Genomic DNA, 26989 nt, shown 5'->3' on the forward strand with positions numbered 1-26989 from the left:
ATGGACTGTGGGTGGGGACACAGAGGTGAGCTGTAGATCGGGATGTAAAGGTAAGCTGTAGATCGGGACAAAGAGCTGTGCTGTAGATGGGGACGCAGAGGTGAACTGTAGATAAGCGCGCAGAGGTGGATTTTGGGCGGTGACACATCAGACAGCGGCTCAGTGTGGAGGGCTGGTCTGAATGAGCTCTAAGGGGGAAACCCGGGGACTCTGATGTAAGGGGGAACCCTTGGGACTCTGATGTAAGGGGGGACTCCGGGGACTCTGATGAAAGTCGGGCTCTGGGAAAAGTAATTATAGGGCCGGAATATTGGGGACTTTCATGTAAAGGGAACTCTAATGTAAGGGGGGCTCTGGGAGCCTTGATTGTAAGGAAGGAATGCAGAAGAACTCTTTTGTGAAGATGGACTTCTGGGGACTTTGATTTGAGAAAGAAATCTGTGCACAGGGGAACGCTGATTGAAAGGGGGGGGGGGGGCGGACACTAGTGTACAGAGGGACTCTGATGTAAAAAGGGGCTCTGGTGTAAAGGGAGAAAACTGAAGACTCTGAGGTAAGATGGGACTCTAGGGGCACTAATGTATGAAGGGAATGAGGGCAACCTACTGTATAGAGTAATGGTGGGGACTTTGATGTCAGGGGTGACTCTGGCGTAAAAAGAAATTCTATTGCACAAATAAAATGTATGCCATATGGGGGTGGGAGGTTGCATTGTGAAGAGAAGGGGGTGCTGCCAGGACGGTGTGATTGGGGGGGGGGGGAGGCACCAAAAGGCACCTTCGCCTAAGTAGACAAGAATCCTTGCACCGGCCCTGGTCTGAAGGATATTTTGGCTTAGAGCCAACGCCGATTGATCTAATAGTAATAGATTATCCAGATATCCTATTACCGATATCCCTCAGGATCTTAGAACAGCTAATACTGGAGCTAGGATCCTTGTGAACACTCTTGGTGCTGTGGCCAACCTGAAGGGCAGAGCCACAAACTGGAAATGATGGTTTCCAATCGAAAAACGAAGGAACCTTTGATGGGTCTGAAATAAAGGCACATGAAGATATGCATCCTTGATGTCTATGGATGCAAGAAATTCCTTTCCCTGCAGGGAGGCTACGACTGAACAAATTAATTCCATGCGGAAAGAACGAAAAATCAGAAATTGATTCAGCACCTTGAGATCCAAAATAGGTCTCTCATCCCCATTTGGTTTGGGGATTATGAATAGGTTTGAGTAAAAACCCTTGAACCTTTCGTTTTCTGGAACCTGAGCTCTCAGATGGTCCAATGCCTGAAAGAGAGATCTTTCTTTTAGGGGATCTGTTGGTATACTTGAACTCACAAACTGAGGATGCGGGAACACCCGAAATTCCAGCTTGTATCCCTGTGAAATGGTAGAGACAACCCAGTTGTCTTAAATTAACTCCACCCATGCCCCTGAGAACTGCAGGAGTATTCCCCCCACCCAGGCGAGTGGAGGCACCCCTTCACTGAGAGGGCTTAAAGGGAAAAATTGGCTGATCTCTGAGTCCAGGGCTTTTTCTGATCTTGCCCCGAGGGCTTGGGTCTGGATGCAGACGGTTAAGGCTGTCACCACTGCCTGGAACTGGAAACACTGGTATTACAGTATGTGTGCTGGGGATCTTAAAGGGGGGAAGCCTGCTCTTTCTCTTTACAGGTAGCAACGTACTCCCCCCCCCCCCCAAGATCTTTTGGATCACCACCAAAAAGGCGTTCTCCCTGAAAGGGGAAGCTAGCCAGCAATTTTTTACATGGTAATTCCACAGACCAGCTCTTTAAACAAAGGATTCTGCGCATATGCACTGTCATCAGAGCAAAACCGTGACATTTGCCTTATGGAGTCTGTAAGAGCATCTTCTACGAAACAGAAAGTGCGAGGTAGATCTGACAGATCTTCCACAGACTCTCCTTGAGAAGGAACTGTCTTGGCCACTCGCTTTATGCGGTCTTTCAAAGACTGACACACTCCAATGGCTGCTGTTGCTGGTTGTACTGCAGAACCTGCAATAGCAAAGGAGGCTTTCAATAAAGATTCAAACTTTTTATCCCCTGGATCTTTAAAAACCTGGGCATTATCCACAGGACAGGTTAAACTCTTGTTAACTGAAGAAATGGCTGCATCCACAGTGGGAATTTTCCAGCTCTTAGAAAACGTATTCTCCATAGGATATAACAATGAAAACCTTTTAGGAGGAAAAAACATCCTATCCGGATGATCCCAGTCATTATACACTTCTTGCTTCAAGAGTGGATGCATGGGAAATGACCGAGGACTCTGAGGAGGGCGTAATGAGCCCAGGGAGGAAAAAGAGGTTTCAGTTGTCTCTAGGGGCGGGAGTTTAAACTCAGCCCCTTCCATCTCAGCAAGAGACTGGATAAACAATATCTGGGATTGTGAGCCTGATAGAGATTCCTTTGACTCCATGGAAGTGGAAATTTCAGCTTGACCTTCTATAGGGTCACCCTCAGCTACATCTTCCACCTCCTCTGCCCAATCCTGAACTGATTCAGAGGGTGGCTCAGGAGAGGGGGATCTAACCCGCTTCTTTCCTCCATGTGATGCTGCAATCATGTCAGCAATCCTACCCTCTAGGCTGACTAATGCCGATGCCAAATCGTCCTTGGTATCATAGGCTGTGGCAGAAGTACACAGAGTAGCTACTATGCATGACAACCGTAATGGCTCAGATTGGCTAATTGCCTCTAGCTTATCAGGAGGAGTAGACACAGTGGAAGCACGGCTAGGACCTTCAGGGCCTGATGGTGGCATTACAGTGCCCTTTCAAACTGTGCTCCCTCCAGCCCACTTTCAGGCAGGCATTGCTTTATAGCAAGACAAACTTGAAGTACTACCTTTAAAGTGTACTCAAGGTTTGTGCCAAGCTTATACAGCCTAATGCACATAACACTGATTACCTAAGATACAGGACCTATTAGTGCCAGTAACATACACCCACAGTGACTCCCGCAACCCAGCTGCTGCTGCTCTGTGTCCCTTTTGGCCTGTGACAGAGGCTAGTGTGTTGGAAACAGTTCCTTACAGAACATGCCCTTTTATGCATGTACGGCGTGGTGCGTGGCATCCACGTGGATGCCAAATTGCGTTAGAACATGCCCACCACGCGACTTACACCTGTACTTAAATGTGAAGATTCCTGCACGCGCGAATAGGCGTACGCCATAGACACGCAAACCAGCAGAAGCCAACATAAGAGCGCTTATGCGCCAAGGCTAACACAACAAACAAATGGGGGAGAGAGCAGTTTAGGCTGAATCTTGTTTGTCACAGCTAAAACCTTTCAGGTAATTAGCTCAGTGTAAGAAACAGTGTAACAATATGCTTTAAACAAACTTTAAACATACTTTTCATAAACCTGCTACAATGTACATACAAACAGAAATACACTTGGTACAAGTCTCTGTAATCTTATTAAAGGGAACAGTGCATAAAATATTTACAATTTTGCCATTTTTAACCTTTTAAGGTTTTTGTTCGCTGTGTAAATATTTAAAATGGACTCACCAGTCCTGCCGCAGGAAACTGCTATAAGCAAGAATACAATCTTCACTCTTAACGGTGAGCATGGTCTTAAAGACCTTCAAGGACTGGGTCTCCTATATAAGAGGGGCCACGGCCTTGGACCTGTAGAGCACCCTGCACAGAGCACCTTTGGGGTTTGGTATTCCAAGCAGTGCTGCTGATAGGGCAGTACAACCAGCCCTGTTGTACCGAGCCCAGGCTCCATCAGCTCTTCAAGGGGCCCGGGCAGAATCACAGTTAATTTCTGCATGTTAAAAAAAATTTTTTTTTCTAAACTTTTTCCTAATTTTTACTTTCTTGGGGGTGTAATTACATTTTCCTGGGTCCAATTATGTCAACAGAAGGGCCCAGGAGGTGAGTGCAGTGATGGGACTTTTTTTTCATTTTCGGGGGCGCATGTATACATGGGATGTAGATTTGCTATCATACAGTCCTGGCTGCTGCTGTCCACTGCCTTGCCTGGTGGAGGAATACAATAATTCTCTGCTCAGCTTCCACCTCCTCTACTCAGGTTCCGAGAGTGATCTTGTAAGGCAGACGGCTCAGCAGCTGACAGGGAACAGCAGGAGGACAGCGTGGCTGCATTGGACACAGTGAGTGAAGATCATCAGCATGAAAATCAAAAAGGCTGCAGGTGCCCTGTCACAGTGTCACATGGCTGCTGGGAGTGCTGACTTTATTAAGCTATGGCTGTCCTGAGTACTACTGCATAACAAAGTCAGCACCTCCAGCAGCCATGTGACACTGTGACAAGGCACCTGCAGCCTGTATGATTTTCATGCTGATGATCATAGGACACAGTGAGATGCTATTTTAAACTTGTGTTTGGGGGACAGTAAACATGTGAAGTCAAACCACTCCCCTTTAACCGCTTCCCACCCATCGATGTACCGGTGTTCTGTCAGAATAGCGCTACCTATCAGATTCTGCTAGCAGAAGTGACATACGGACTAGAACATCTTACTGCTCATGCACCATGTGTTCCAACATGGCCGCTACACATTCCAATAGGTTTCCTAATGTGACAGAACATGAAGCAGTGGTGGACATCTTCTTACACCCACGTAAGTCTTGAATTTTACATTTATTTTAGCAGTAAACTCACCTTATATACTGAAATAGACTATTTCACCGCAACCGAGTGAAATAGTCTATTTCACTTTTTAACCTTTTCCCATCCGCGCTACAGCCTATATACGGCTGCAGCGCGGACTTGAATTTTCGGGAGGCCGTTTTTAAACGGCCTCCCAGAAAGACTCTCCCCGCGAGCTCCCGCGAGCGCGCATTGGGGAGAATCTGTGTCGGCCGTGTGAGCGGCCATTCACCACGTGATCGGACCGTCCAATGAGAAATGATCTCATATGTAAACATATGAGATCATCTCTCATCGCCGGCGCTCCTTCCTCACACGGAGCCTGCAGTGTGAGGAAGGAGGGGGAGTCTCACAGCGCCGGGGACACAGAAGAAATGTAATCAGGGCACTGATCACCAGTGCCCTGATTACTAAAGGTAAAAAGCATACATAAATTGCCCCCCATCAGTGCCCACAGTGCCCGCCATCAGTGCCCCCCATCAATGCCCACAATCAGTGCCCATAGTGCTGTCAGTCAGTGCCCATCAGTGCCTGCTCATTTAGGCACTGATGAGCACTGACTGGCAGCACTATGGGCACTGAGTGTGGGCACTGATGGTGCTGCCCATCAATGCTCATCAGTGCCGCCCATCAGTGCTCATTAGTGCCACCCGTCAGTGTCCATCAGTGCCATCCGCCAGTGCCCATCAGTGCCGCCTATCAGTGCCCATCAGTGCCGCCCGTCAGTGCTGCCTCTCAGTGCCCAGCAGTGCCACCTCTCAGTGCCACCTCTCAGTGCCCAGCAGTGCCACCTCTCAGTGCCCAGCAGTGCCGCCTATCAGTGCTCATCAGTGCCGCCTATCAGTGCCGCCTATCAGTGCTCATCAGTGCGGCATATTAGTACCTCCTCATCAGTGCCCATAAGTGCCACCTCATCAGTGCCCATAAGTGCCACCTCATCAGTGCCCATCAGTGCAGCCTATCAGTGCCCATCAGTGCCACCTCATCAGCGCCCTTCAGTGAAGGAGAAAAATTTATTTTCAAAATTTACTCGCAGAAAATAAGAAAAACGTTTTTTTTTCAAAATTTTCTGTCTTTTTTCTTTTTTTTTTGTAAAAAATAAAAAACCCAGAGGTGATTAAATACCACCAAAAGAAAGCTCTATTTGTGTGAAAAAAATGATAAAAATTTCATATGGGTACAGTGTAGCATGACCGCGCAATTGTCATTCGAAGTGTGAGAGCGCTGAAAGCTAAAAATTGGTCTGGATGGGAAGGGGGTTTAAGTGCACAGTAGGCAAGTAGTTAATTAATTTGTCGCTGAGCAGTGTGGGTGTACCAAGATTGAGATGGCCGTCACCACCTTCTGGCTGCAGGTTTCTCGCTATATTTACTAGAATACAATAATAATACAAATGTAATACTGTAATTTATTCTATAAGGTGAGTTTACTGCTAAAATAAATGTAAAATTCAGGACTTGCTTGAGTGTAAGAAGATGTCCACCGCTGCTTCCTGTTTTGTCACATTAGTAAACCTATTGGAACGCATAGTGGCCATGTTGGAATGCATGCCGCATGCGCAGTAAGTAGTTCTAGTCCGTATGCCACTTCCGGTAGCAAAATCTGATAGGAAGCGCTATTCTGACAGAACACTGGCACTTTACCTGGATTGGAAGGGTGATATCTTGGTCATCCCTACAGCATTATAGCCCCAGCGACTTTGCACAAAGTAACATAAATAATAAAAAATAAAATGTAAAACCTTTTTAAAGCCCCCATTCCCCCTTGCTCATGCGTAATTGCAAATATGCACATTGGTCCCGCACGTATACGTAAACGGTGACAAACCTGCATTTTGTTTTGAGGCGGGGCCAGGGATGCGGTGAAGGGGGCCCCATCAGGTAGGCTGTATGGGGCCCCATCATTTCTAACAGCAGCCCTGATTCCAAGGGTCCGGATCCCATGGTCCAGCACCTAAAAAGGACAGCGTTACAGGCAAAACCTCATATCTGCTTCCCGAGGCTCGGGTACCATTCTTTTAGTCCATTGACTGTTTTAGATGGATCCGATAGCTAACCCCTTAGATCCAGTGATCTTTGTTTTGGGTATGATAGCATCTTCTTCTTTCTTCTTCATTGAAACATAACAAACATGTGGAGCACCTCTCCACAGCAACCTTCACCTTTTAGACATTGGTGAAAAAACCGAGGTACTTCCTGTATGGGAGGGGTTATATAGGGGGTCATCAATTCTGACCTATAGGTGGCTATATAACCCATATGTTATGATTTATGGCTCTGTGTCCCGTGATGTACGAAAAGAAAGATCTGTACACTATTAAAGTGACACCGTGACAGGGCAATGAAGGGGTTAACTGGTGGTGATCAGGGTGTTAAATATTTATTGGGGGGGTTTTCATGACACACTGGCTTGTTCCATTTTGATGGCTATATGGAGAAAACGAGGTTTGTGCTTTAACGTATAACAGGATGTTTTGAGTTACTGTTTTGATGACAAGTGTCTTATTAACATCTATCTGGTGAGTTCGCATTACATGTAGGGTGACAGAAGTGGAGCACTGAAGTTTGTATTTTCATCATTACATCACGGGTGATTCCTCTCTGCTCTTCTTTCTTGCTACATGAACTGCTAGCTCAGAATTACAGCACCATGAGATTTCACCTTTTTTGTTTTCTCCCTATGGGTTACTCTATGTGAGAAACTGAAGTTAAAACGGACATTTGTACATATCATTCTGTATACCCACCAGGTAACTGTTTCTTCATGAACTGAAGCTATGATGGTGAGTGATTGATCCAATTCCAAGGACTTTTTTAGTATGGACTTTTAGCCTGCTCCAGCACTGCCACCTCTGAGCTTATATCCCCAACATCATGCAACTTGGCATATCTGTTGGGCAGGGCCGGTGCTAGACTATTTTACGCCCTAGGCAAGACCAGCTACTCGCGCCCCCCAAAAAAAATAAAGTAAAAAGGGAAGGGGTTAAAAACTCCTCTATGTCATACCCAGTGACCCTGATCTGATTGTTCCTCTATGTTATGCTGTCATACCCAACGACCCCCATATTCCTCCATGTCACACCTTGGGACCCTAATGTCCCTCTATGCCACACCAAGGGACCCCGATGATCCTCCATGTCACACCAAGGGCACCTGATGTTTTTCCATGCCACACCTGGGGACCTCAATCCCCCATAGCACACCCAGGGACCCCAATTCCTAATGGCACACCTGGTGACCCCAAAACCCTGTTACACCCGGTGACCTCTAACCCCCATGGCACACCTGGTGACCCTGATTCCCTTTCACACCAGGGAACCTCCATGTCACACCCAGGGACCCCTGTTCTGGGGACACTTACTGGGCGGTATGAAGAAAGTGGCCCGCACTTTGCCCTCCTTCACCGTGATCCTGCTGATTCCTTCTCCTAGGATGCTCCTCTTCAGGACCACAGTGCTCACCACAGCTCCAACCGGCTCCTGGTGAAGGGAGAAGCCGCAGTCAGATAGCTTTGCACGTCCCTAATCCCCAACCTCCTCAGACCATTCCGGTGCCTCGTCGTTTCTGCTCCAGCAAAGGTGCCGCCCTCCAGTGCCAAGCTTGGGGTCAGGTTCAGCTCTCCTCTGCTCCCTGCTTAATACCGACCCAGGGAAATGAACGGCTGCCCACCAGTTCAGTGCAGAGAGTCACTTCCTGCCCAGGGTTAACACCTCTCAGCTCCAGCCGAAGAGGATCATCATGCAGGCAGCACTCCTGTGGGCTCCCTTCCAGCCTCTTGGGCCCCCCCCCCAACAGTGGTGGAAAGCCAGGGCCTGGTAGTTCAGCCACTGCCCCAGACACCTGGTATCTTCCTCTGTCCATTCTTCCTCCCCCACTGCCGCCCCCTTCCCTCAGCTCACAAGGATCATTCTTGATGGACAGAGAGTGCCGACTCATGGCTGCGCCCCTAGGTTGCAATGCGCCCTAGGTGGCTGCCTAGTTTGCCTAGTGGAAGCACGGCCCTGCTGTTGGGGTATACAAACTTAGGACTGGCCTCCCTAGCGCTCTTCCTTTTACCCCTCTTCTATCTGTCACCCAACTGCCTACCTCCGGCTCCTGTGCCTCCAGGTCTCCACCCTCCTCTACGCTGGCCCCCGCCAGCACCTGCTGGGTAATGTCCAAGCTCCTTTCCAGGTTGTTGATGCTGCACAGTGTTGCCACCTTGTTTTCTAGATCCAGGATCTGTGCTTTCAGAGAAACAAGTCGCTCACATCTCACACAGCAGTATTCGCCCTCGACTGGTTCATCAAGGAACGCATACATGGAGCAAGATGTGCACTGAGTGGCATCCCCAATCCTGTCAGACATTATTACCCTCTATTCTAATGGGGATAATAAGGATAATGACCTGCTATTTGTTACCTACACTATTCCAAGCTCCCCTAATACGATACCTACTCCAATTACTTCACAGTCACTCTCAGCACCCTGTGTCACTCTCAGCACCCTGCGTCACTCTCAGCGTCACTCTCAGCACCCACCCTCAGTCACAGCACCTCGCATCCCTCACAGCACCCCGCGTCACTCTCAGCACCCCAAGTCCCCCTAAGTGTTACTCTCAGCTGCCTGCATCACTCACATACCCCGCATTCCATTTAGCGTCACTCTCAGCCCCCTGTGTCACTCTCAGCATCCCTCGTCACTCCCCGCACCCCATGTCACTCTCCGCACCCCATGTCTCACTCAGCACCCCACGTCCCACTTAGCATCACTCTCAGCACCCCGCATCCCACTCAGCGTCACTCTTATCACCCCGCGTCCCACTCAGCGTCACTCTCAGCACCCCGCTTCCCACTCAGCGTCACTCTCAGCACCCCATGTCCACTCAGCGCCCCACTTCCCACTCAGTGTCACTCTCAGCATCCAGCACACTCTTAACACCCCGCGTCACTCTCAGTACCCAGTGCTAAGGTACTCCCAGGTACTAAGATACTCCCAGGTACTAAGGTACTCCCAGTCATAAAGGTACTCACTAAGGTGCTCCCAGTCACAAGGTACTCCCAGGCACTAAGGTACTCACAAAGGTACTCCCAGTCACTCAGGGCCCCCCAGCCACTAAAGTACTCCTAGCCACGAAGGTACTCTTAGTCACTAAGGCACTCTGAGGCATTAAGGTGCTCCCAGTCACCAAGGTGCTCCCAGTCACTAAGGTACTCACAGTCACTAAGTTACTCACAAAGGTACTCCCAGTCACTCAGGCCCTCCCAGCCACTAAGGTATTCCCAGTCATTAAGGTACTTCCAGCCACTAAGGTGCTCCCGGACACTAAGGTACTTCCAGCCACTAAGGTACTCCCAGACACTAAGGTGCTCCCAGACACTAAGGTACTTCCAGCCACTAAGGTGCTCCCAGACACTAAGGTACTTCCAGCCACTAAGGTACTCCCAGTCCAAAGATGCTCCTAGTCACAAGGTACTCCCATTCACATGGTACTCCCAGGTACTAAGGTACTCCCAGTCACTAGGTACTCCCAGTCACTAATGTAGTCCCAGGTACTAAGGTGTAGCGGCCGCCCCGATGGAAAGAGGGGTTTCGCCGCCAGAGATGTTCTCTTTCCCCCTAGTGTGAGGGATGCTTTCGAGTGAAGCAGGAACTGCTCCAACCAGAGCTAGGGATTTAGCGATCCAAGCGGAAGGGAGATAGAGCTGGTATAGCCTTCTCCCACAAACATGAGATGACACACTATGTTGTGAGTCTAAGCAAGAACTGTTTATTAAATTCCAAGACATACAGTTTTACACACAGTTAGGGAAACTCCCCTTAGCCTTGCCAAAGGGGGGGAGGGGACAAGGACCAGCCAATGGGAACGGAACATTTGTACATTGAAACAGGCAGTCTTAATACACACCCCCTGCGGAGAGATGTCTCCAGTCCAAACCATTGTCTGTGTCATGAATCCACACAATTAGACACAGAAACAGGAAGGGGGGGGGATGTGGGGAGAAGGGCTGTAACATTATATTACATTAACTCAATGCCATGAGTCATGCCATCTTCAGTTGTTCAGAGGATGAATAAAGGGAAAATAAACTGCAATAAAAGGGCAATGTCCCAAACTCATTGGAAAATGACATGAAGGGGTTTATAATCCAGGGACAGGGTGATCCGTCACACATAGTGACGGTTAGTACCGTCACCTAAGGTACTCCCAGTCCACCTGCTTTGCCACCCCTGGTCTGCTTGTTATTTTCTGCAGCCTCCCCCTATCAGCCTTTCTCCTTTCAGTCTGTGCCTATCACTCACCTTGTCCACCTGTCACCTCTGGGCCCCTTCCCCGCCGCCTCTCCCGATCAGTCCCACCCTTGGGTTTCCCCTGTCCCACCAATCAGCCAAGCAGCTGATTAGCCCAGCACTTGCTAAATCCCCTGTCTGCTGTCCACTCACAATCTCTGCTGCCTCTTTCGTGCCCAGGGCCGTCTTTTCGAATGGGCACGCCCGGCAGTTGCCCGGGGGCCCCACTTGCCAAGGGGCCCCACACACAGGGTGGCAACTTACACACCAATCTGCCCCCCCCCGGCCAGATTAGTTTACCTGGTGGTCTAGGGCAAACTCCCCCCCCCCCTCCCGTTGTCCGCCGGGAGCGGTGTGGCTCTGAGTCTCCGCTGCACTGGTTGCTAGGAAGGCCAGCCGACTGACCGACTGACATCTAGCAACCAGTGACGTTCTGAGGAGGACCCATCATGCACAGTGGAGGAGGATCCTCCTTGTCGGCTCGTCCTCCTCTCCTCCGCACCTAGAAGAATGGCTCCACCCACCTCCTCCCTTCATGTGCTGTGCGGCCGGTGGAAGGTAATCAGACTGCTGCAGGCTGCTTGATTTTGTTTTTTCTCTCTCTCTCCATCGACTGTCTGTGCCATCCTTTTCCTGCCATATACCGTACATCCTCTGTGTGCCATCCTCTGTGTGTGTGGCATCCTCTGTGTGTGTGGCATCCTCTGTGTGTGTGTGGCATCCTCTGTGTGTGTGGCATCCTCTGTGTGTGTGCCATCCACATCCTCTGTGTGCCATGTACATCCTTTGTGTGCCATCCTCTGTGTGCCACCCTCTGTGTGCCATGTACATAAGCTGTGTGCCATCCTCTGTGTGCCATATACATCCTCTGTGTGCCATCCTCTGTGTGCCATGTACATCCTCTGGGTGCCTTCCTCTGTGTGCCATGTACATCCTCTGTGTGCCATCCTCTGTGTGCCATGTACATCCTATGTGTGCCATCTTATATCTGCCATGTACACCCTCTGTGTGCCATCCTCTGTGTGCCATGTACATCCTATGTGTGCCATCCTATATCTGCCATGTACATCCTCTGTGTGCCATGTACATCCTCTGTGTGTCATGTACATCCTCTGTGTGCCATCCTCTGTGTGCCATGTACATCCTATGTGTGCCATCTTATATCTGCCATGTACATCCTCTGTGTGCCATCCTCTGTGTGCTATCCTCTGTGTGCCATGTACACCCTCGGTGTGCCATCTACTGTGTGCCATCCTCTGTGTGCCATGTACATCCTCTGTGTGCCATCCTCTGTGTGCCATGTACATCCTATGTGTGCCATCCTCTGTGTGCCATCCTATATTTGCCATGTACATCCTCCGTGTGCCATGTACATCATCTGTGTGCCATCCTCTGTGTGCCATGTACATCCTCTGTGTGCCACCCTCTGTGTGCCATCCTCTGTGTGCCATCCTCTGTGTGCCCTGTATATCCTCTGTGTGCCATCCTCCGTGTGCCATGTACATCCTATGTGTGCCATCCTCTGTGTGCCATCCTATACTTGCAATGTGCATCCTCTGTGTGCCATGTACATCTTATGTGTGCCATCCTATACTTGATATGTACATCCTCTGTGTGCCATGTACATCCTCTGTGTGCCACCCTCTGTGTTCCACCCTCTGTGTGCCATCCTCTGTGTGCCATCCTCTGTGTGCCATGTACATCCTCTGTGTGCTATCCTCTGTGTGCCATGTAGATCCTCTGTCTCTGTGCCATCGTATACCTGTCATGTACATCCTCTGTGTGCCATCCTATACCTGCCATGTACATCCTCTGTGTGCCATCCTATACTTGCCATGTACATCCTCTGTGCTGTGTGCCATCCTATAGTTGCCATGTACATCCTCTGTGTGCCATCCTATAGTTGCCACGTACATCCTCTGTCTGTGCCATCCTATACCTGCCATGTACATCCTCTGTCTGTGCCATCCTTTACCTGCCATGTACATCCTCTGTGTGCCATCCTATACCTGTCATGTACATCCTGTCTGTGCCATCCTTTACCTGCCATGTACATCCTGTCTGTGCCATCCTTTACCTGCCATGTACATCCTCTGTGTGCCACCCTATACTTGCCATGTACATCATCTGTCTGTGCCATCCTATACCTACCATGTACATACTGTGTCTATGCCATCCCATACCTGCCATGTACATCCTCGGTGTCATCCCATACCTGTAATGTACATCATAGTTACATAGTTAGTGAGGTTGAAAAAATACATTAGTCCATCCAGTTCAACCTATGATGTGTGTGTGTGTTTGCTGTTAATCGTACATTGTATACCCCTGTATGTTTTGGTCTTTAAGGTGCCCATCTAATAGTTTTTTGAAACAATTGATGCTCCCTGCTGATACGACTGTTTGCGGAAGAGAATTCCACATCCTTACTGCTCTGACAGTAAAGAACCCCCTAGGTACTTTAAGGTTAAACCGCCTTTCCTCTAGTTTTAGTGAGTGGCCACGTGTCTTATTGTATTCCCTTTCTCTGAATAGCTTGTTCCTTATGCTAGGGTCGCCAGTACAGTATTTGCACATTGATATCATATCCCCCCTTAATCGTCTCTTCTCCAGAGAGAATAAGTTCAGTGCTTGTAGTCTTTCCTCATAGCTGATGTCCTTTAGGGATGATCGAACTTTTCAAGAGTTCGGTTCGACCAGAACACCCGAACTTCCCAAAAGTTCGGCCCGGATTTCAGAACCCCATTGAAATCAATGGGACCCGAACTTCGGTAATCAAAAAACACCATTTTGAAGCCCTAAAACCAAATAAATGCCAATAAAAAATGCCTAGGTTTCTGGGTCATGCCCCAGGGACTATTATTCACACAAAAAAAGTTCTTAAAAATTGTCATTTTTGATAGAGAGCCAATTATTGAAAAAATTATTGAAAAAAAAAATTAGATTTCTTTGGATTTAGTGTCTGGGGGGGGGGGGGGTCTAAAAAGTGTACCTGTGAAGTTTCAGCTCTGTAGCATGTCCAGAACCAGAAAAAAAAAGGTTGTTTGTATTAGAATTGCAATAGAACAGGATAGTGGCTCCGCTATTTTCACACTTTGCCGGTTTTGTAGCAGGCGTTTTTTTGGGGGTCTTTGGAGGCAGGCATAACATCTGAACTTCTGTATAGGGGTATATATACACACACACTTATATGTATTTTTTACACATACACACATATAGGTGTTATAGCAGAGAAGCCATATAGGTATTAATTATTTCATTAGCGCAAGCATAGGTTTCTGCTACTTTCACACCTATATATGTGTATGTGTGTATATATATATATATATACATACATGTGTGTGTGTGTGTATATATACCCCTACACAGAAGTACAGATGTTATGACTGCCTCCAAAGACGCCCAAAAAATGCCCAAAAAAACGCCAGCTACAAAAACACCCAGGTGTGTTTTTGCAGCAGGCGTTTTTTTGGGCATTTTTTGGGGGTCTTTGGAGGCAGGCAAAACATCTGAAATTCTGTATAGGGGTATATATACACACACACACTTATATGTATTTTTTACACATACACACATATAGGTGTTATAGCAGAGAAGCCATATGGGTGTTAATTATTTCATTAGCGCAAGCATAGGTTTCTGCTACTTTCACACCTATATATGTGTATGTGTATATATACATACATGTGTGTGTGTATATACCCCTACACAGAATTTCAGATGTCATGCCTGACTCCAAACATGTCCTCAAAAAAGCCCTATAAACACCTGCAACAAAAATCCGGGTGACAGGGGTGAAGCCACTATCTGGTTCTATAAGTGTTCTAAGAGAAACGATCTTTTCTCTATAGCAGTCACCCTGACATGGAAGGGTTTTGTCACCCTGCCATAGCAGTCAGAGTCAGTTAACCCTACACTACACTACGGTCCCATTACACTTAACACTTTCCCTACAGAAACTAGATTATTAAATCTAGCTATAGTGGAAAATAGTACCCTAACTACACTAGATATCCCTTTCCTCACACTAATAATTGCTAAATGACACTTTGAAGCAGAAGTAACAGAACTGCTTACACTTTCTTCCACAGCCCTGTATTAAAATGGTAGAGATTTGGCGGGGCTATCTTATATAATGGGGGGTGTATTCACTAATGATTGGCCTCTGGACCCCCTAGTCACTCCAATCACATTCCTAGCATTCTCCTGCCCCCTCAATTGGCTTTTAATGATGGTTCTGGTCCATTCACAGGCTTTTAAAGCCCAGTTCCTGTCCCATTGCATTTTGGTCGGTTCTGGTTGCCGAATTCCGAACTTTTCAGCAAAAAGTTTGAAATTCAGCCGAACGTCGAACAGTCAATGTTCGGGTCGAACCGATGGTCGACCCGAACTGTTCAATCATCCCTAATGTCCTCCATTCCCCTAATTATTTTTGTTTCCCTTCTCTGGACTCTTTCCAGTTCCAGCACATCCTTCCTGAGGACCGGTGCCCAGAACTGGACAGCATACTCCAGATGTGGCTGGACCAGAGTCTTGTAGAGAGGGAGAATAATCTCTTTATTTCTGGAGTGAATCCCCTTTTTTATACATCCCAGTATTGTTGGCTTTGCTTGCAGCGGCTTGGCATTGCATGCCACTGCCAAGCCGTTTGTCTACCAGTACCCCCAGGTCCTTTTCCATCTTAGATTCACCCAGAGGTTCCCCCTCTAGTGAGTAGCTTGCTTTCTGGTTTCTGGCACCCAAGTGCATTACTTTGCTTTTTGCAACATTAAACCTCATCTGCCATGCAGCTGCCCACCCCATTATTTTGTTCAGGTCTGCTTGTAAGGTTTCCACATCCTGCATAGAAGATATTGGCATGCTTAGTTTAGTATCATCTGCAAATACTGAGATTGTACTAGATATCCCCTCTTCTAGATCATTTATGAATAAATTAAACAGGATTGGTCCCAGGACAGAACCCTGGGGGACCCCACTTTCCACACCCGCCCAATCTGAGTACTCCCCATTAATCACCACCCTTTGCACTCTCCCCTGGAGCCAGTTCTCTATCCAGGTACTCACCTTATGGTCCATACCTACCTTCCTTAGTTTGAACAGTAAGCATTTGTGGGGAACTGTGTCAAAGGCATTTGCAAAATCCAGATACACCACATCCACAGGCTTACCTTCATCTAGGTGAATAGATTGGTTTGGCAAGAATGATTTTTCATGAATCCATGCTGATTACTACTAATAATACCATTTTCATTACTAAAGTCTTGTATGTGGTCCCTTAACATCCCCTCCAAAATCTTGCAGACTACTGATGTTAGGCTGACTGGCCTATAGTTACCCGGGATATAACTCGGCCCTTTTTTAAATATTGGTACCACGTTGGCTTTTTTCCAATCAGCTGGCACCATACCCGTCTGTAAACTATCCTTAAAAATCATGAATAATGGTCTGGTAATCACCTGGCTGAGCTCTTTAAGAACCCTCGGGTGCAAGCCATCCGGTCCCGGTGATTTATTTATGTTAAGTTTCTCTAGTTTAGTTCTAAGTCTATCTTCTGTTAGCCATGGCGGTACTTCCTGAGGTGTGTTGTTTAGTTTGGCCCTACAAGCTGGGTTAGTGTAGCCCCCCAATTCTTTTGTGAAGACTGAAGAGAAGAAATTATTTAACACTACCGCCTTTTCCCTGTCCTCTGTGGCAAAATTTCCCTTGTCTTCTTGTATGGGGCCAATGTGTTCTGGCCTCGCTTTCTTACTATTTATATACTTAAAGGATTCCTTGGGGTTATTTTTACTCTCTTCCGCTATATGTCTCTCGTGTTCTATTTTAGCCTCCCTGATTTCGTCTTTACATTTCTTATTACACTCTTTGTAATGCTTGAATGCTGCCAATGACCCCTTAGCCTTGTATTTTTTGAAGGCCTTTTCTTTAGCATTAATATGCATTTTTAAGTTGGAGTTTAGCCACCCAGGGTTTAGTTTTGCTCTTTTAAATTTATTTCCCTTTGGAATGCACTGGTCAATCCCTTTGTTTAGTATGCTCTTGAAGCACTCCAATTTTTCCTCCATGTTCTTTGTTCCCAGGGTTCTATCCCATTTGATATTTTCTAGCAGAGAGCGCAGTTTTTGGGAATTCAGTGTCCTTATATTACCCTTATGTTTCCTATTACTATAATTAATACTAAAACTTATTGACCTATGATCACTGTTTCCTAAGTTGCCCCGTATTTCTATATCCGTGAGCAGATCTGTATTGTTGGTAATCAGTAGGTCAAGTCCCGCATTGTTTCTTGTCGGTGCGTTCACCATCTGACCCATGAAATTGTCCTCTGTGTGCTATCCTATATCTGTCATGTACATTCTGTGCCATGTGTCCTCCTGTACCTGTCCTGCAAGTCACCTCACTGTGCCATCCTATATCTGTTATGTACATCCTCTGTATGCCATCCTATACCTGTCATGTGCATCCTCTGTGTGCCATCCTATAACTGTCATGTACATCCGCTGTCTCTGCCATCCTATGCCTGCCATGTACATCCTCTGTGTGCCATCCTATATCTGCCATGTACATCCTCTGTGTGCTTCTCTCTCTCTCGTTGTGTTAATGTTTAAACACTGATTTTGTTGGAGGTACCAATAAATATCGCCTTATCGATAGTATTCATTTTTATTCTCCTGGGCGATTGTGTAGGCGGGCCCCAGTGCACTGCATTGCCTGGGGACCTATAAGGCTCTTAAGATGGCACTGTTCGCGCCTGCCTCCTATCCTACAGTCAGTGGAGTCCGGTCCTCAGCCTGCGCTCGCTGCCGCTGCTTCCACCGCTGTGTCCACCGCCTTTCTCTGTCACCCACCGGGGGGGGGGAGGGGGGTCATAGTCATGGTCCTAGTTTCGCGACACACAGACAGCAGTCTGCTCCACACCACGCTCGCTCACTCAGCGTCTCTCCTGCACTCCAACTCTGACACTCTGTGTGCTCTCCTCTGCCCTCTAGAGACCGGTTAGTGAACCTTCAGGGTCTCATGCGTGCCGTATGTTAACTCTTCCTCTTCCATGCCATCAGTTAGGGCTTCTATGACACTGGTCTGCTCCCGGTTGCTATGGGAGATGGACCACTAGGAAAGAAAGCCCAAAAAGCCACCCCCTTACTACCGGAGAATACCTAGCATTACCCAGGTAGCACACCTCGAAGAGTTGTCTTGTGTCTTTGGTGTGGACTTTAGCTTTCCCCTAGTAACAAACTTGCTTTTGCTTGGTACATTCACTTGATACAGTAGTGTACTGCATACCTTATACAAAGGAGAAAGCATTCCTCTAAATTGTCATGAATTTCAATAAAGTACAATATTAATCTTTTTATTTTTTTATTTCCAGGGGAAATGTTGCTATTGAAATCCCCAAAAATGTTGAATCCATTAGTGTGTATTCATGTACAGGTGAGTAATCCTTCAAAATTTGCCAATCCTTGAAAATATATTGCATTAGGTTTCAAAGGACTCCACCCAGGGTTAATCTTGCAACATAAGGTGAAAATATATATTTTTTTACCCAACACAATATTGGGTCTACATCTTTCCTCAAGAGGCTCACGAGAATCAGCCATGTTTGAGCTTATATAAGAAACTGAACATTTATTCTTTAAGTATTTTCATTCTGCAAATTTACCTGCGAAAGATTCATATTAACCAACTGCCCTCCAGAAGATTTACCGCCCTTTATGACCAGGCGATTTTTTAGTTTTTTTTGTTAAACGGCACTGCGTTACTTTAATTAACAATTGCCCGGTTGTGCAACACTGTACCCAAATAAAATGTATGTATTTATTTTATTTATGTCCTTTATTTCCCACAAATAGAGCTTTGTTTTGGTGGTATTTGACCACCACTGCATTTATTATTTTTTGCTCTATAAACACAAAAAGACTGACAATTTTGAAAAAAAAAAAAAAACAATATTTTTATTTTCTGCTATACATCCAATAAAAAATTGTAAAAAATGGGATATATACTGGAATTTTTATTTATTTATTTTTACTAGTAATGGCGGTGATCAGCAACTTATAGCAGGAATACAATATTGCGGTGGACATTCAGGCACTAACTGACACTTTTAACACTTTTTGGGAACCAGTGACACTAATACAGTAATCAGTGGTAAAAATATGCACTGTCGCTGTACTAATGACACTGGCTGGGAAGGGGTTAACATTTAGGGCAGTGGTCTCCAAACTGTTTCCTTGGGGGCAGATGTGGCCCTTTGATTATTTTTATCCAGCCCTTAGAGAAATATTCCTCCCTCTGATAAAAGGCACTATACTCTCCACTGATACAACAATGGGGCATAATTTCTTCCACTGACACCAACAATGGGCCATTATTCATTCCATTGACTCCAATGAGAAGGCACTATTCCTTCCACTAACAGCAATGATGGGGCATTATTCCTCCAACTGACACCAACACTGGGGCACCATTCCTCCCCTAATACCAAAGATGGGGCATTGTTTACTCCCACTGACGCCATTAAATTTTCTGTCCCCACTGGCCACAGTCCGGCCCCCCTGAAGCCTGAAGGACAGTAAACTGGCCCTCTGTTTAGAAAGTTTGAAAACCCTTGATCTAGGGCAATCCAAGGGGATAAATGTGTTCCTAACCAGTGTTTACATGTACCTTGTGTGGTGCTTTCACTAGGGGAAGTAATAGATTTTATTCCCTGCTTTGCTGGGAAGGAAAATATATTAATTCCCTGCTGACAGGACGAGGCTCTGCCTCGTGTAAATTCATGATGATTGCTGACTGTAGTCCATTGGCCGGCACCCAGTGATCAACATCTGGTGTGTTTATTCACAGCATGCCTGGGTAGCTGACGATGCGCACACGCGCCCTGTACCCAGGAGTGTCAGGTCCTGTACCCCCTGCCGCCCAGGGCTGGCCCAAGACATTGTGCTGCCTGGGTCCAAGAAAGAAATGCTGCCACACCCCCCCCCCCAAAAAAAAAATAAAAATCACGCCCACCAAAAGGCTTCCCCCCCCCCTATCCAATATTTCAATATTTTATATACATATAAAATTTAGAAAATATTATGCAGTATCTCACAAAAGTGACCTCTCGCATTTTTGTAAATATTTGATTATATCTTTTCATGTGACAACACTGAAGAAATGACACTTTGCTACAATGTAAAGTAGTGAAAGGTCTCACCATGGTCGACCAAAGAAGTTGAGTGCACATGCTCAGCGTCATATCCAGAGGTTGTCTTTGGGAAATAGACATATGGGTGCTGCCAGTATTGCTGCAGAGGTTGAAGGGGTGAGGGGTCAGCCTGTCAGTGCTCAGACCATACGCCGCACACTGCATCAAATTGGTCTGCATGGCTTTCCTCCCAGAAGAAAGCTTCTTCTAAAGATGTTGCGCAAGAAAGCCGCTAACAGTTTGCTGAAGACACCAAGATAAACGTATTTGGTTCAGATTGTGTCAAGCGTGTGTGGCGGCAGAGTGGAGTAGGGTGTGAAAGGGTGTGGACGTGAGGTAGTGAGCTCCAGCTCCAGCTGATTATCATCCATGCTATCCACGGAGCACCTGTAATTGCTGCAGTCTGTGTGTGATCTACATGCCGGTGTACAGAGATGCTGCAAGGCTCTCCTAAGCAGCTGATGGGTCTCCTCCCAATAGGGATGATAGAACGGTTCAGGTCGACCATCGGTTCGACCCGAACATTGGCTGTTCGAGGTTCAGGTGAATTCCGAACTTTTTGCTGAAAAAGTTCAGAATTCGGCAACCAGAACCGACCAAAATGAAATGGGACAGGAAATGGGCTTTAAAAGCCCGTGATTGGACCAGAACCATCAGTAAAAACCAATTGAGGGGGCAGGAGAATGCTAGGAATGTGATTGGAGTGACTAGGGGGTCCATAGGCCAATCATTAGTGAATACGCCCCCCAGTATATAAGATAGCCCCCGCCAAATTCCTAGCAATGTAATACAGGGACATGGAAGAGAGTGTAAGCAGTTCTGTGACTTCTGCAACAAAGTGTCATTTAGCAATTTTTAGTGTGAGGAAAGGGATATCTAGTGTAGTTAGGGTGCTATTTTTCACTATAGTTAGTTTTAATAATCTAGTTTCTGCAGGGAAAGTTTTAAGTGTAAGGGGACCGTAGTGTAGTGTAGGGTTAACTGACTCTGACTGCTATGGCAGGGTGACCAAACCCTTCCATATTAGGGTGACCGCTATAGAGAAAAGATTGTTTCTCTTAGGTCACTTTCAGAACAGGGATATGGCTTCTTGCCTGTCAGCCTGCTTTTTGCTGCAGGCGTTTATAGGGCTTTTTTGAGGAGATGTTTGGAGTCAGGCATGACATCTGAACTTTTGTGTAGGGGTATATATACACACACCCATGTCTGTATATATACACATACACATATATAGGTGTGAAAGGAGCAGAACACTATACTTGCGCTAATGAAATAATATATATGTGTATGTGTAAAATACATATAAGTGTGTGTGTATATATACCCCTATACAGAAGTTCAGATGTTTTCCCTACCTCCAAAGACCCACAAAAAATCCCCCAAAAAAACGCCTGCAACAACACACCTGGGCATTTTTTTTTGGCGCAGGCATTTTTTTGGGCATTTTTTTTGTGGGTCTTTGGAGGCAGGCAAAACATCTGAACTTCTGTATAGGGGTATATATACACACACACTTATATGTATTTTACACATACACATATATAGGTGTGATAGGAGCGGAGACCTATTGGTGTTAATTATTTCATTAGCGCAAGTATAGTGTTTTGCTACTTTCACACCTATATATGTGTATGTGTATATATATATACATACCAGTGTGTGTGTATATATATATACCCCGATAGAGAAGTTCAGATGTTTTGCCTGCCTCCAAAGACACCATAAAAAATGCCCAAAAAAACGCCTGCGCCAAAAAAAAACGCCCAGGTGTGTTATTGCAGGGTTTTTTTTGGGCTTTTTTTGGGGTCTTTGGACGCAGGCAAAACATCTGAACTTCTGTATAGGGGTATATATACATACACCCATGTATGTATATATACACATACACATATATAGGTGTGAAAGTAGCAGAACACTATGCTTGCGCTAATGAAATAATGAACACCAATATGTCTCCGCTCCTATCACACCTATATGTGTGTATGTGTATAAATACATATAAGTGTGTGTGTATATATAACCCTATACAGAAGTTCAGATGTTTTGCCTGCCTCCAAAGACCCCAAAAAATGCCCAAAAAAAACGCCAGCTGCAAAAACACACCTGGGCGTTTTTGTAGCTGGCGTTTTTTTGGGGTATTTTTTTGGGGTCTTTGGAGGCAGGCAAAACATCTGAACTTCTGTATAGGGTTATATACACACACACACACTTATATGTATTTTTACACATAACACATATATAGGTGTGATAGGAGCGGAGACATATTGGCGTTCATTATTTCATTAGTGCAAGCATAGTGTTCTGCTATTTTCACACCTATGTATATGTATGTGTATATATACAGACATGGGTGTATGTATATATACCCCTACACAGAAGTTCAGATGTTTTGCCTGCCTCCAAAGTCCCCCCAAAAAACGCTTGCTACAAAACCGGCAAGGTGTGAAAATAGCGGAGCCATATCCCTGTTCTATAAGTGACCTAATACAAACAATCTTTTTTTTTTCTGGTTCTGGACATGCTACAGAGCTGAAACTTCACAGGTACACTTTTTAGACCCCCCAGACACTAAATCAAAAGACATTTTTTTTTTTTTTTTTTTAATTTTTGCAATAATTGGCTCTCTATCAAAAATGACAATTTTTAAGAACTTTTTTTGTGTGATTAATAGTCCCTGGGGCATGACCCAGAACCCTAGGCACTTTTTAGGGGCATTTATTGGGTTTTAGGGCTTCAAAATGGTGTTTTTTGATTACTGAAGTTCGGGTCCCATTGATTTCCATGGGGTTCTGAAATCCGGGCCGAACTTTCGGGAAGTTCGGATGTTCTGGCCGAACTGAACTTTTGAAAAGTTTGATCATCCCTACCTCCCAAACTGTTTGGCTGTCTGGTTGGGGATCACCCTAGAATTACCTAGGGACTGTTATACCTCCATATTTGATATATCTGCCATATATATCCATATATCTGCTATACCTGTAATCTGCAATCCTGCATCTCGATGGATGAGCTGAGTAGCTGAGATATCGTGACTCTGACAACAGAAGACAGAATATGACAAGGCGTCCCTGGGCCGGGCAGAGTGCTGTGGATCCCATCCGGCCCACTTTCGCTCTACTCGGCTTCTATCTACCTCAGCTGCTTGAGGTCTGCGGCTTGCTGTTTCTACACTGACCCTCTGTCCTCTGCCATTCAGCTTTGGAATATGATTTAGGTCAGCTCCTGAGTCCTGACAGCTTCTAAACGGCTTTTGTTGATAAGCTTTGCGCTCTTACACAGGTCTTCGGTCACCCATCCATCTGCCAGTCTGCATGTCTATCCGGTTAATTTCACCAGCACCAGCAACATCAGTAACGCCCAAAAGCTGAGCAGAGGTTGTTTAGAGTGCTAGCGGCTCGGCTGTATGGAAGTTGCATGGAAGTCGCATGGTCGCATAGGAGCCGCAAAATACCCATTTAGAGGGCTTAGTCCTTAGTCAAGGGTCCTGGACTGTCGAATTATTAGAAATCATCAAGGGAAATCGATGGTCATCAATGGTAAAATAAAAAAGCCTTATTCTCTGTGTCCCTCTGCTTATCCTGCTTGTGAGCTTATCTGTTTTTTTGCATATCTGCCCATATTGCATATCTGTCCTCCTATTCATCTGCCACCTGCTTAAAACCCATCTACTCTCACTTGCTTTAACTGACTTTTTAACTTTAAAGCTAAATGTCCAGTTGCCTTCTGGGCCGTAGCCCACAAAGGTATTGAAGTCTGGAGGGGTTTTTTTTTTTTTTTCTGGAGCTACCATCAACGCTCTATGATGAATTTATGTATGAATCCATGTTTAAAAACAGTCTACAATATTGTGAATGTTACATGTAGAATTTATGCTCGGATTTATAAATATTAAGCTTAATACCTTCTGAATATCCCATGATCAGTAGTAGTGGTGCTATTTTCCTTTGCTCTGCTCTGCATTCCTGCATTCGCTATGCCCCCCTCTCATTATTTGCCACCACTTGTATAGACTTTGCTTGGATTTTGTTCATTACTTCGATTATTAGGCGGGACTTTATTAAACATCAGTATATCTGTTGGTATATCGCATAGAATTAATATTATCAGTATATTGCTATATATGCTTATACATGCCGGCCAAGGGCAAGTCAAGTAAGAAGCAGCCGCCACCAAGATTGCCACCTGCTGCTACACGAGCAGCGGCCAGCGGGTCAGTCTAAGTAGCAAAGATGTCTACATTACATAAAGAGAGACAGCTTATTGGGACTGAAGAAACCTTTGCCCAAGAGGATAAGCTAGTGGAAAGTCCGGATCTAAATTCAGGAGAAGGTTTGCTATTAGATTTGGATCAAGACCCAGAATCCCCGAAGGAGCTGGAAGGAATAGCTGTCCTGTCTAGGCAAACAGGAATGGAATTAAAAGGGGAGCAGGCAGGAATATCGGTTATTTTAGAAACTATTGAAGCTAGCAAAAGTACTCTGCTGGGGAAAATAGACATTCTAACTTTAGAATGTGGCCAAATAAGGAAATATATAGACAAATTTAGAAGCCGTCTGACTGAGGCAAAAGATCGCATTTCCAGCATTGAAGATAATGCAGGGAGCACAAGTAGAGTCCTCACAGATCTGCAAAAGACTGTGAAAACATCAATGGACAGAGCAGATGATGCAGAAAACAGGATACGCAGGAATAATGTGAGAGTGGGGGGTTTACCGGAGGGTATAGAAGGTCAGCAACCAGCCAGTTTTGCTGAATTGCTTTTTAAGGAAATTTTTGATCCGTCTAAGTTTACAGCTACATTCAGTGTGGAACGAGCGTATAGGATTCCCATGGGCCAAAGAAAACAGGATGGGCCACCAAGATCCTTTTTAGTACGGCTCCTAAACTGTAGAGATAGAGAGACACAATTTTGATAAAAGCTATGAAATATTCCCTGCTCAGATACCATAATGCTACTATCCTTTTTTTTCCCGGATTTTTCGCAAGAGATACAGAAACGCAGGAGGCTATTTGGGGAAGTAAAGAAGAAATTGAGAGAAAGAGGAATTAAATATGGAATGCTGTATCCAAGCAAGCTGAGGGTAGAGGACAAGGGAGTTGTGAAATTTTTTGAGACGCCAACACTGGTGACGGACTGGGTGGATACACTGACACTTTGATGGAGAGGCGGAGGGAGAGGGGAAAGAGAGGGATGGGACTTGTGTCTTTTCTTTTTTTTTTCTCTTTCTTTCCCTCTCTCCCCCTCTCTTCTTTTCTCTCATTAACACAGCTGGTGAATTTTGGAAGAATTTTTCTGCCTTTATCTTCCTAATTTTGCATTTGGAGCTGGGGCCCCTCGTACATGGGGGAAGATCCAGGGAATTTTTTGCGGTTCCTCTGGCTCTTCCCTTTCCTTGCTCTATCTGAATTTTTTTTTTTAGGGGAGTTTTTTTTTTTTTTTTTTGAGGGGGTCTTGGGTAAAGTCCTACAGCAAATGTTGGTATGTGGCCTTTGGCCAAGTGTGCTGGCAGGACAAGGATGGGGGTATGGGGGGAGGAAGTTGCTGTGTGGGTTTTTTTGTTTTTTTTGTTCTGCGTTTTTTTTTTTTTTTCTTTCCCTTTCCTAGCAAGCCATTTATGATTGTTGTGCTGAAGCTTATATTTAGAATGATGTCATTTAATTCTCGGATACAATAGTGTCTGATATGGCATTAATTATTAAAATTATATCCTAGAATGTTCGGGGATTAAATTCAAAATTTAAAAGAGCTTTGGTTTTTAATTATCTTCGCTCACAATGCCCTCATATCATGATACTATTGGAAACACATCTATTGGGTAACAGAATATTAGCTATGAAACGTGCATGGGCCCCAATGGGTATTCATTCTATGTATTCCTCATATTCAAGGGGGGTGTCGATACTCTTTCATAAATAATTTCCAGGTACGATAGAGGACACCATAATTGATCCTGGAGGATGATATGTACTGTTAGTACTCAATGTAAACTCACACCGCCTAGTGGCTGTGGGGGTCTACATTCCTCCTCCGTTTTCTGCCGAAGTGCTTTATGAAATATTGGAGAAAGTGGCAATGTACCTACCGGCTCGGGTCTTGGGATTTTAACAATATATTGGATTATTCCCTGGATACATCAAACCCGGGGCAGGGGGTTAATGATGAGCTGAGGTACTGGGCAGAAACGACTGGCCTTACGGAATTGTGGAGATCTAGGCATCCTAGGGAAAGATGTTATTCTTTTTTGTCCCCGGTACATTTGTCCTCCTCTAGGATTGACTTGGCCTTTGCTGTAGCCTCCCTTCTACCCTTTGTTACTGATGTTGTATATCTGCTTGGGGGGATCTCGGATCATGTCCCCATCCAGACTATTTTGCAGTTTGGGTCGGGTGGATCGAGGTGACTCTGGCGATTGGCCTCAAGTTGGATTAAGGAGCCAGGAGTTATAGAAATGTTAAAATCACAAATGGAGTTCTTTTGGCAGGTAAACAAAGGGACGGCCACTCCACATTTGGAATGGGATGCTTTTAAAGCCACTACTAGAGAGATGAATATATCTGCCATCAAGGCACTTAGGAAGGAACATAGGGGAGAATTGGCATTATTAGAAAACAAAGAAAGAGAATGCGCGGAGGTGTATGCCGCAAGCCTATCTCTAGATGTGGCAGCTTCATTGAGATTAGCTAGGAGGGAAATACAGTTACATTACCAGCATTTAACTTTAGTATCTGAGCAAAAGAGGTCATCTAATTTCTTTGAAAAAGGTGATAAGAATGGTAGTCTTTTAGCACTACTAACAGCAACGGGTAGCCGTCAAACAGTAGTCTCGTGTATAAAATCAACAACGGGAGAACTATTGATAGGAAGAGAGGATATATTACAAACTTTT

The 26989-nt window shown here is 45.6% G+C and overlaps 1 protein-coding gene across 1 annotated transcript in view; it reads left to right on the forward strand.

The window, feature by feature from the left end:
* Positions 1–26989, forward strand: part of LOC309566431 (NXPE family member 4-like) — a gene marked incomplete at its 5' end in the record, with an annotated part of 79888 nt that overhangs the window by 24163 nt on the left and 28736 nt on the right. Inside the window, one exon of the mRNA XM_082271573.1 lies at positions 18285–18346. Coding sequence (XP_082127699.1) covers positions 18285–18346 — 62 coding nt within the window. The remainder of the gene's footprint in view (positions 1–18284; positions 18347–26989) is intronic.

This window comes from Pelophylax lessonae (genome assembly GCF_965119305.1).
Source record: "Pelophylax lessonae genome assembly, chromosome: 11".
NCBI lineage: Eukaryota > Metazoa > Chordata > Amphibia > Anura > Ranidae > Pelophylax > Pelophylax lessonae.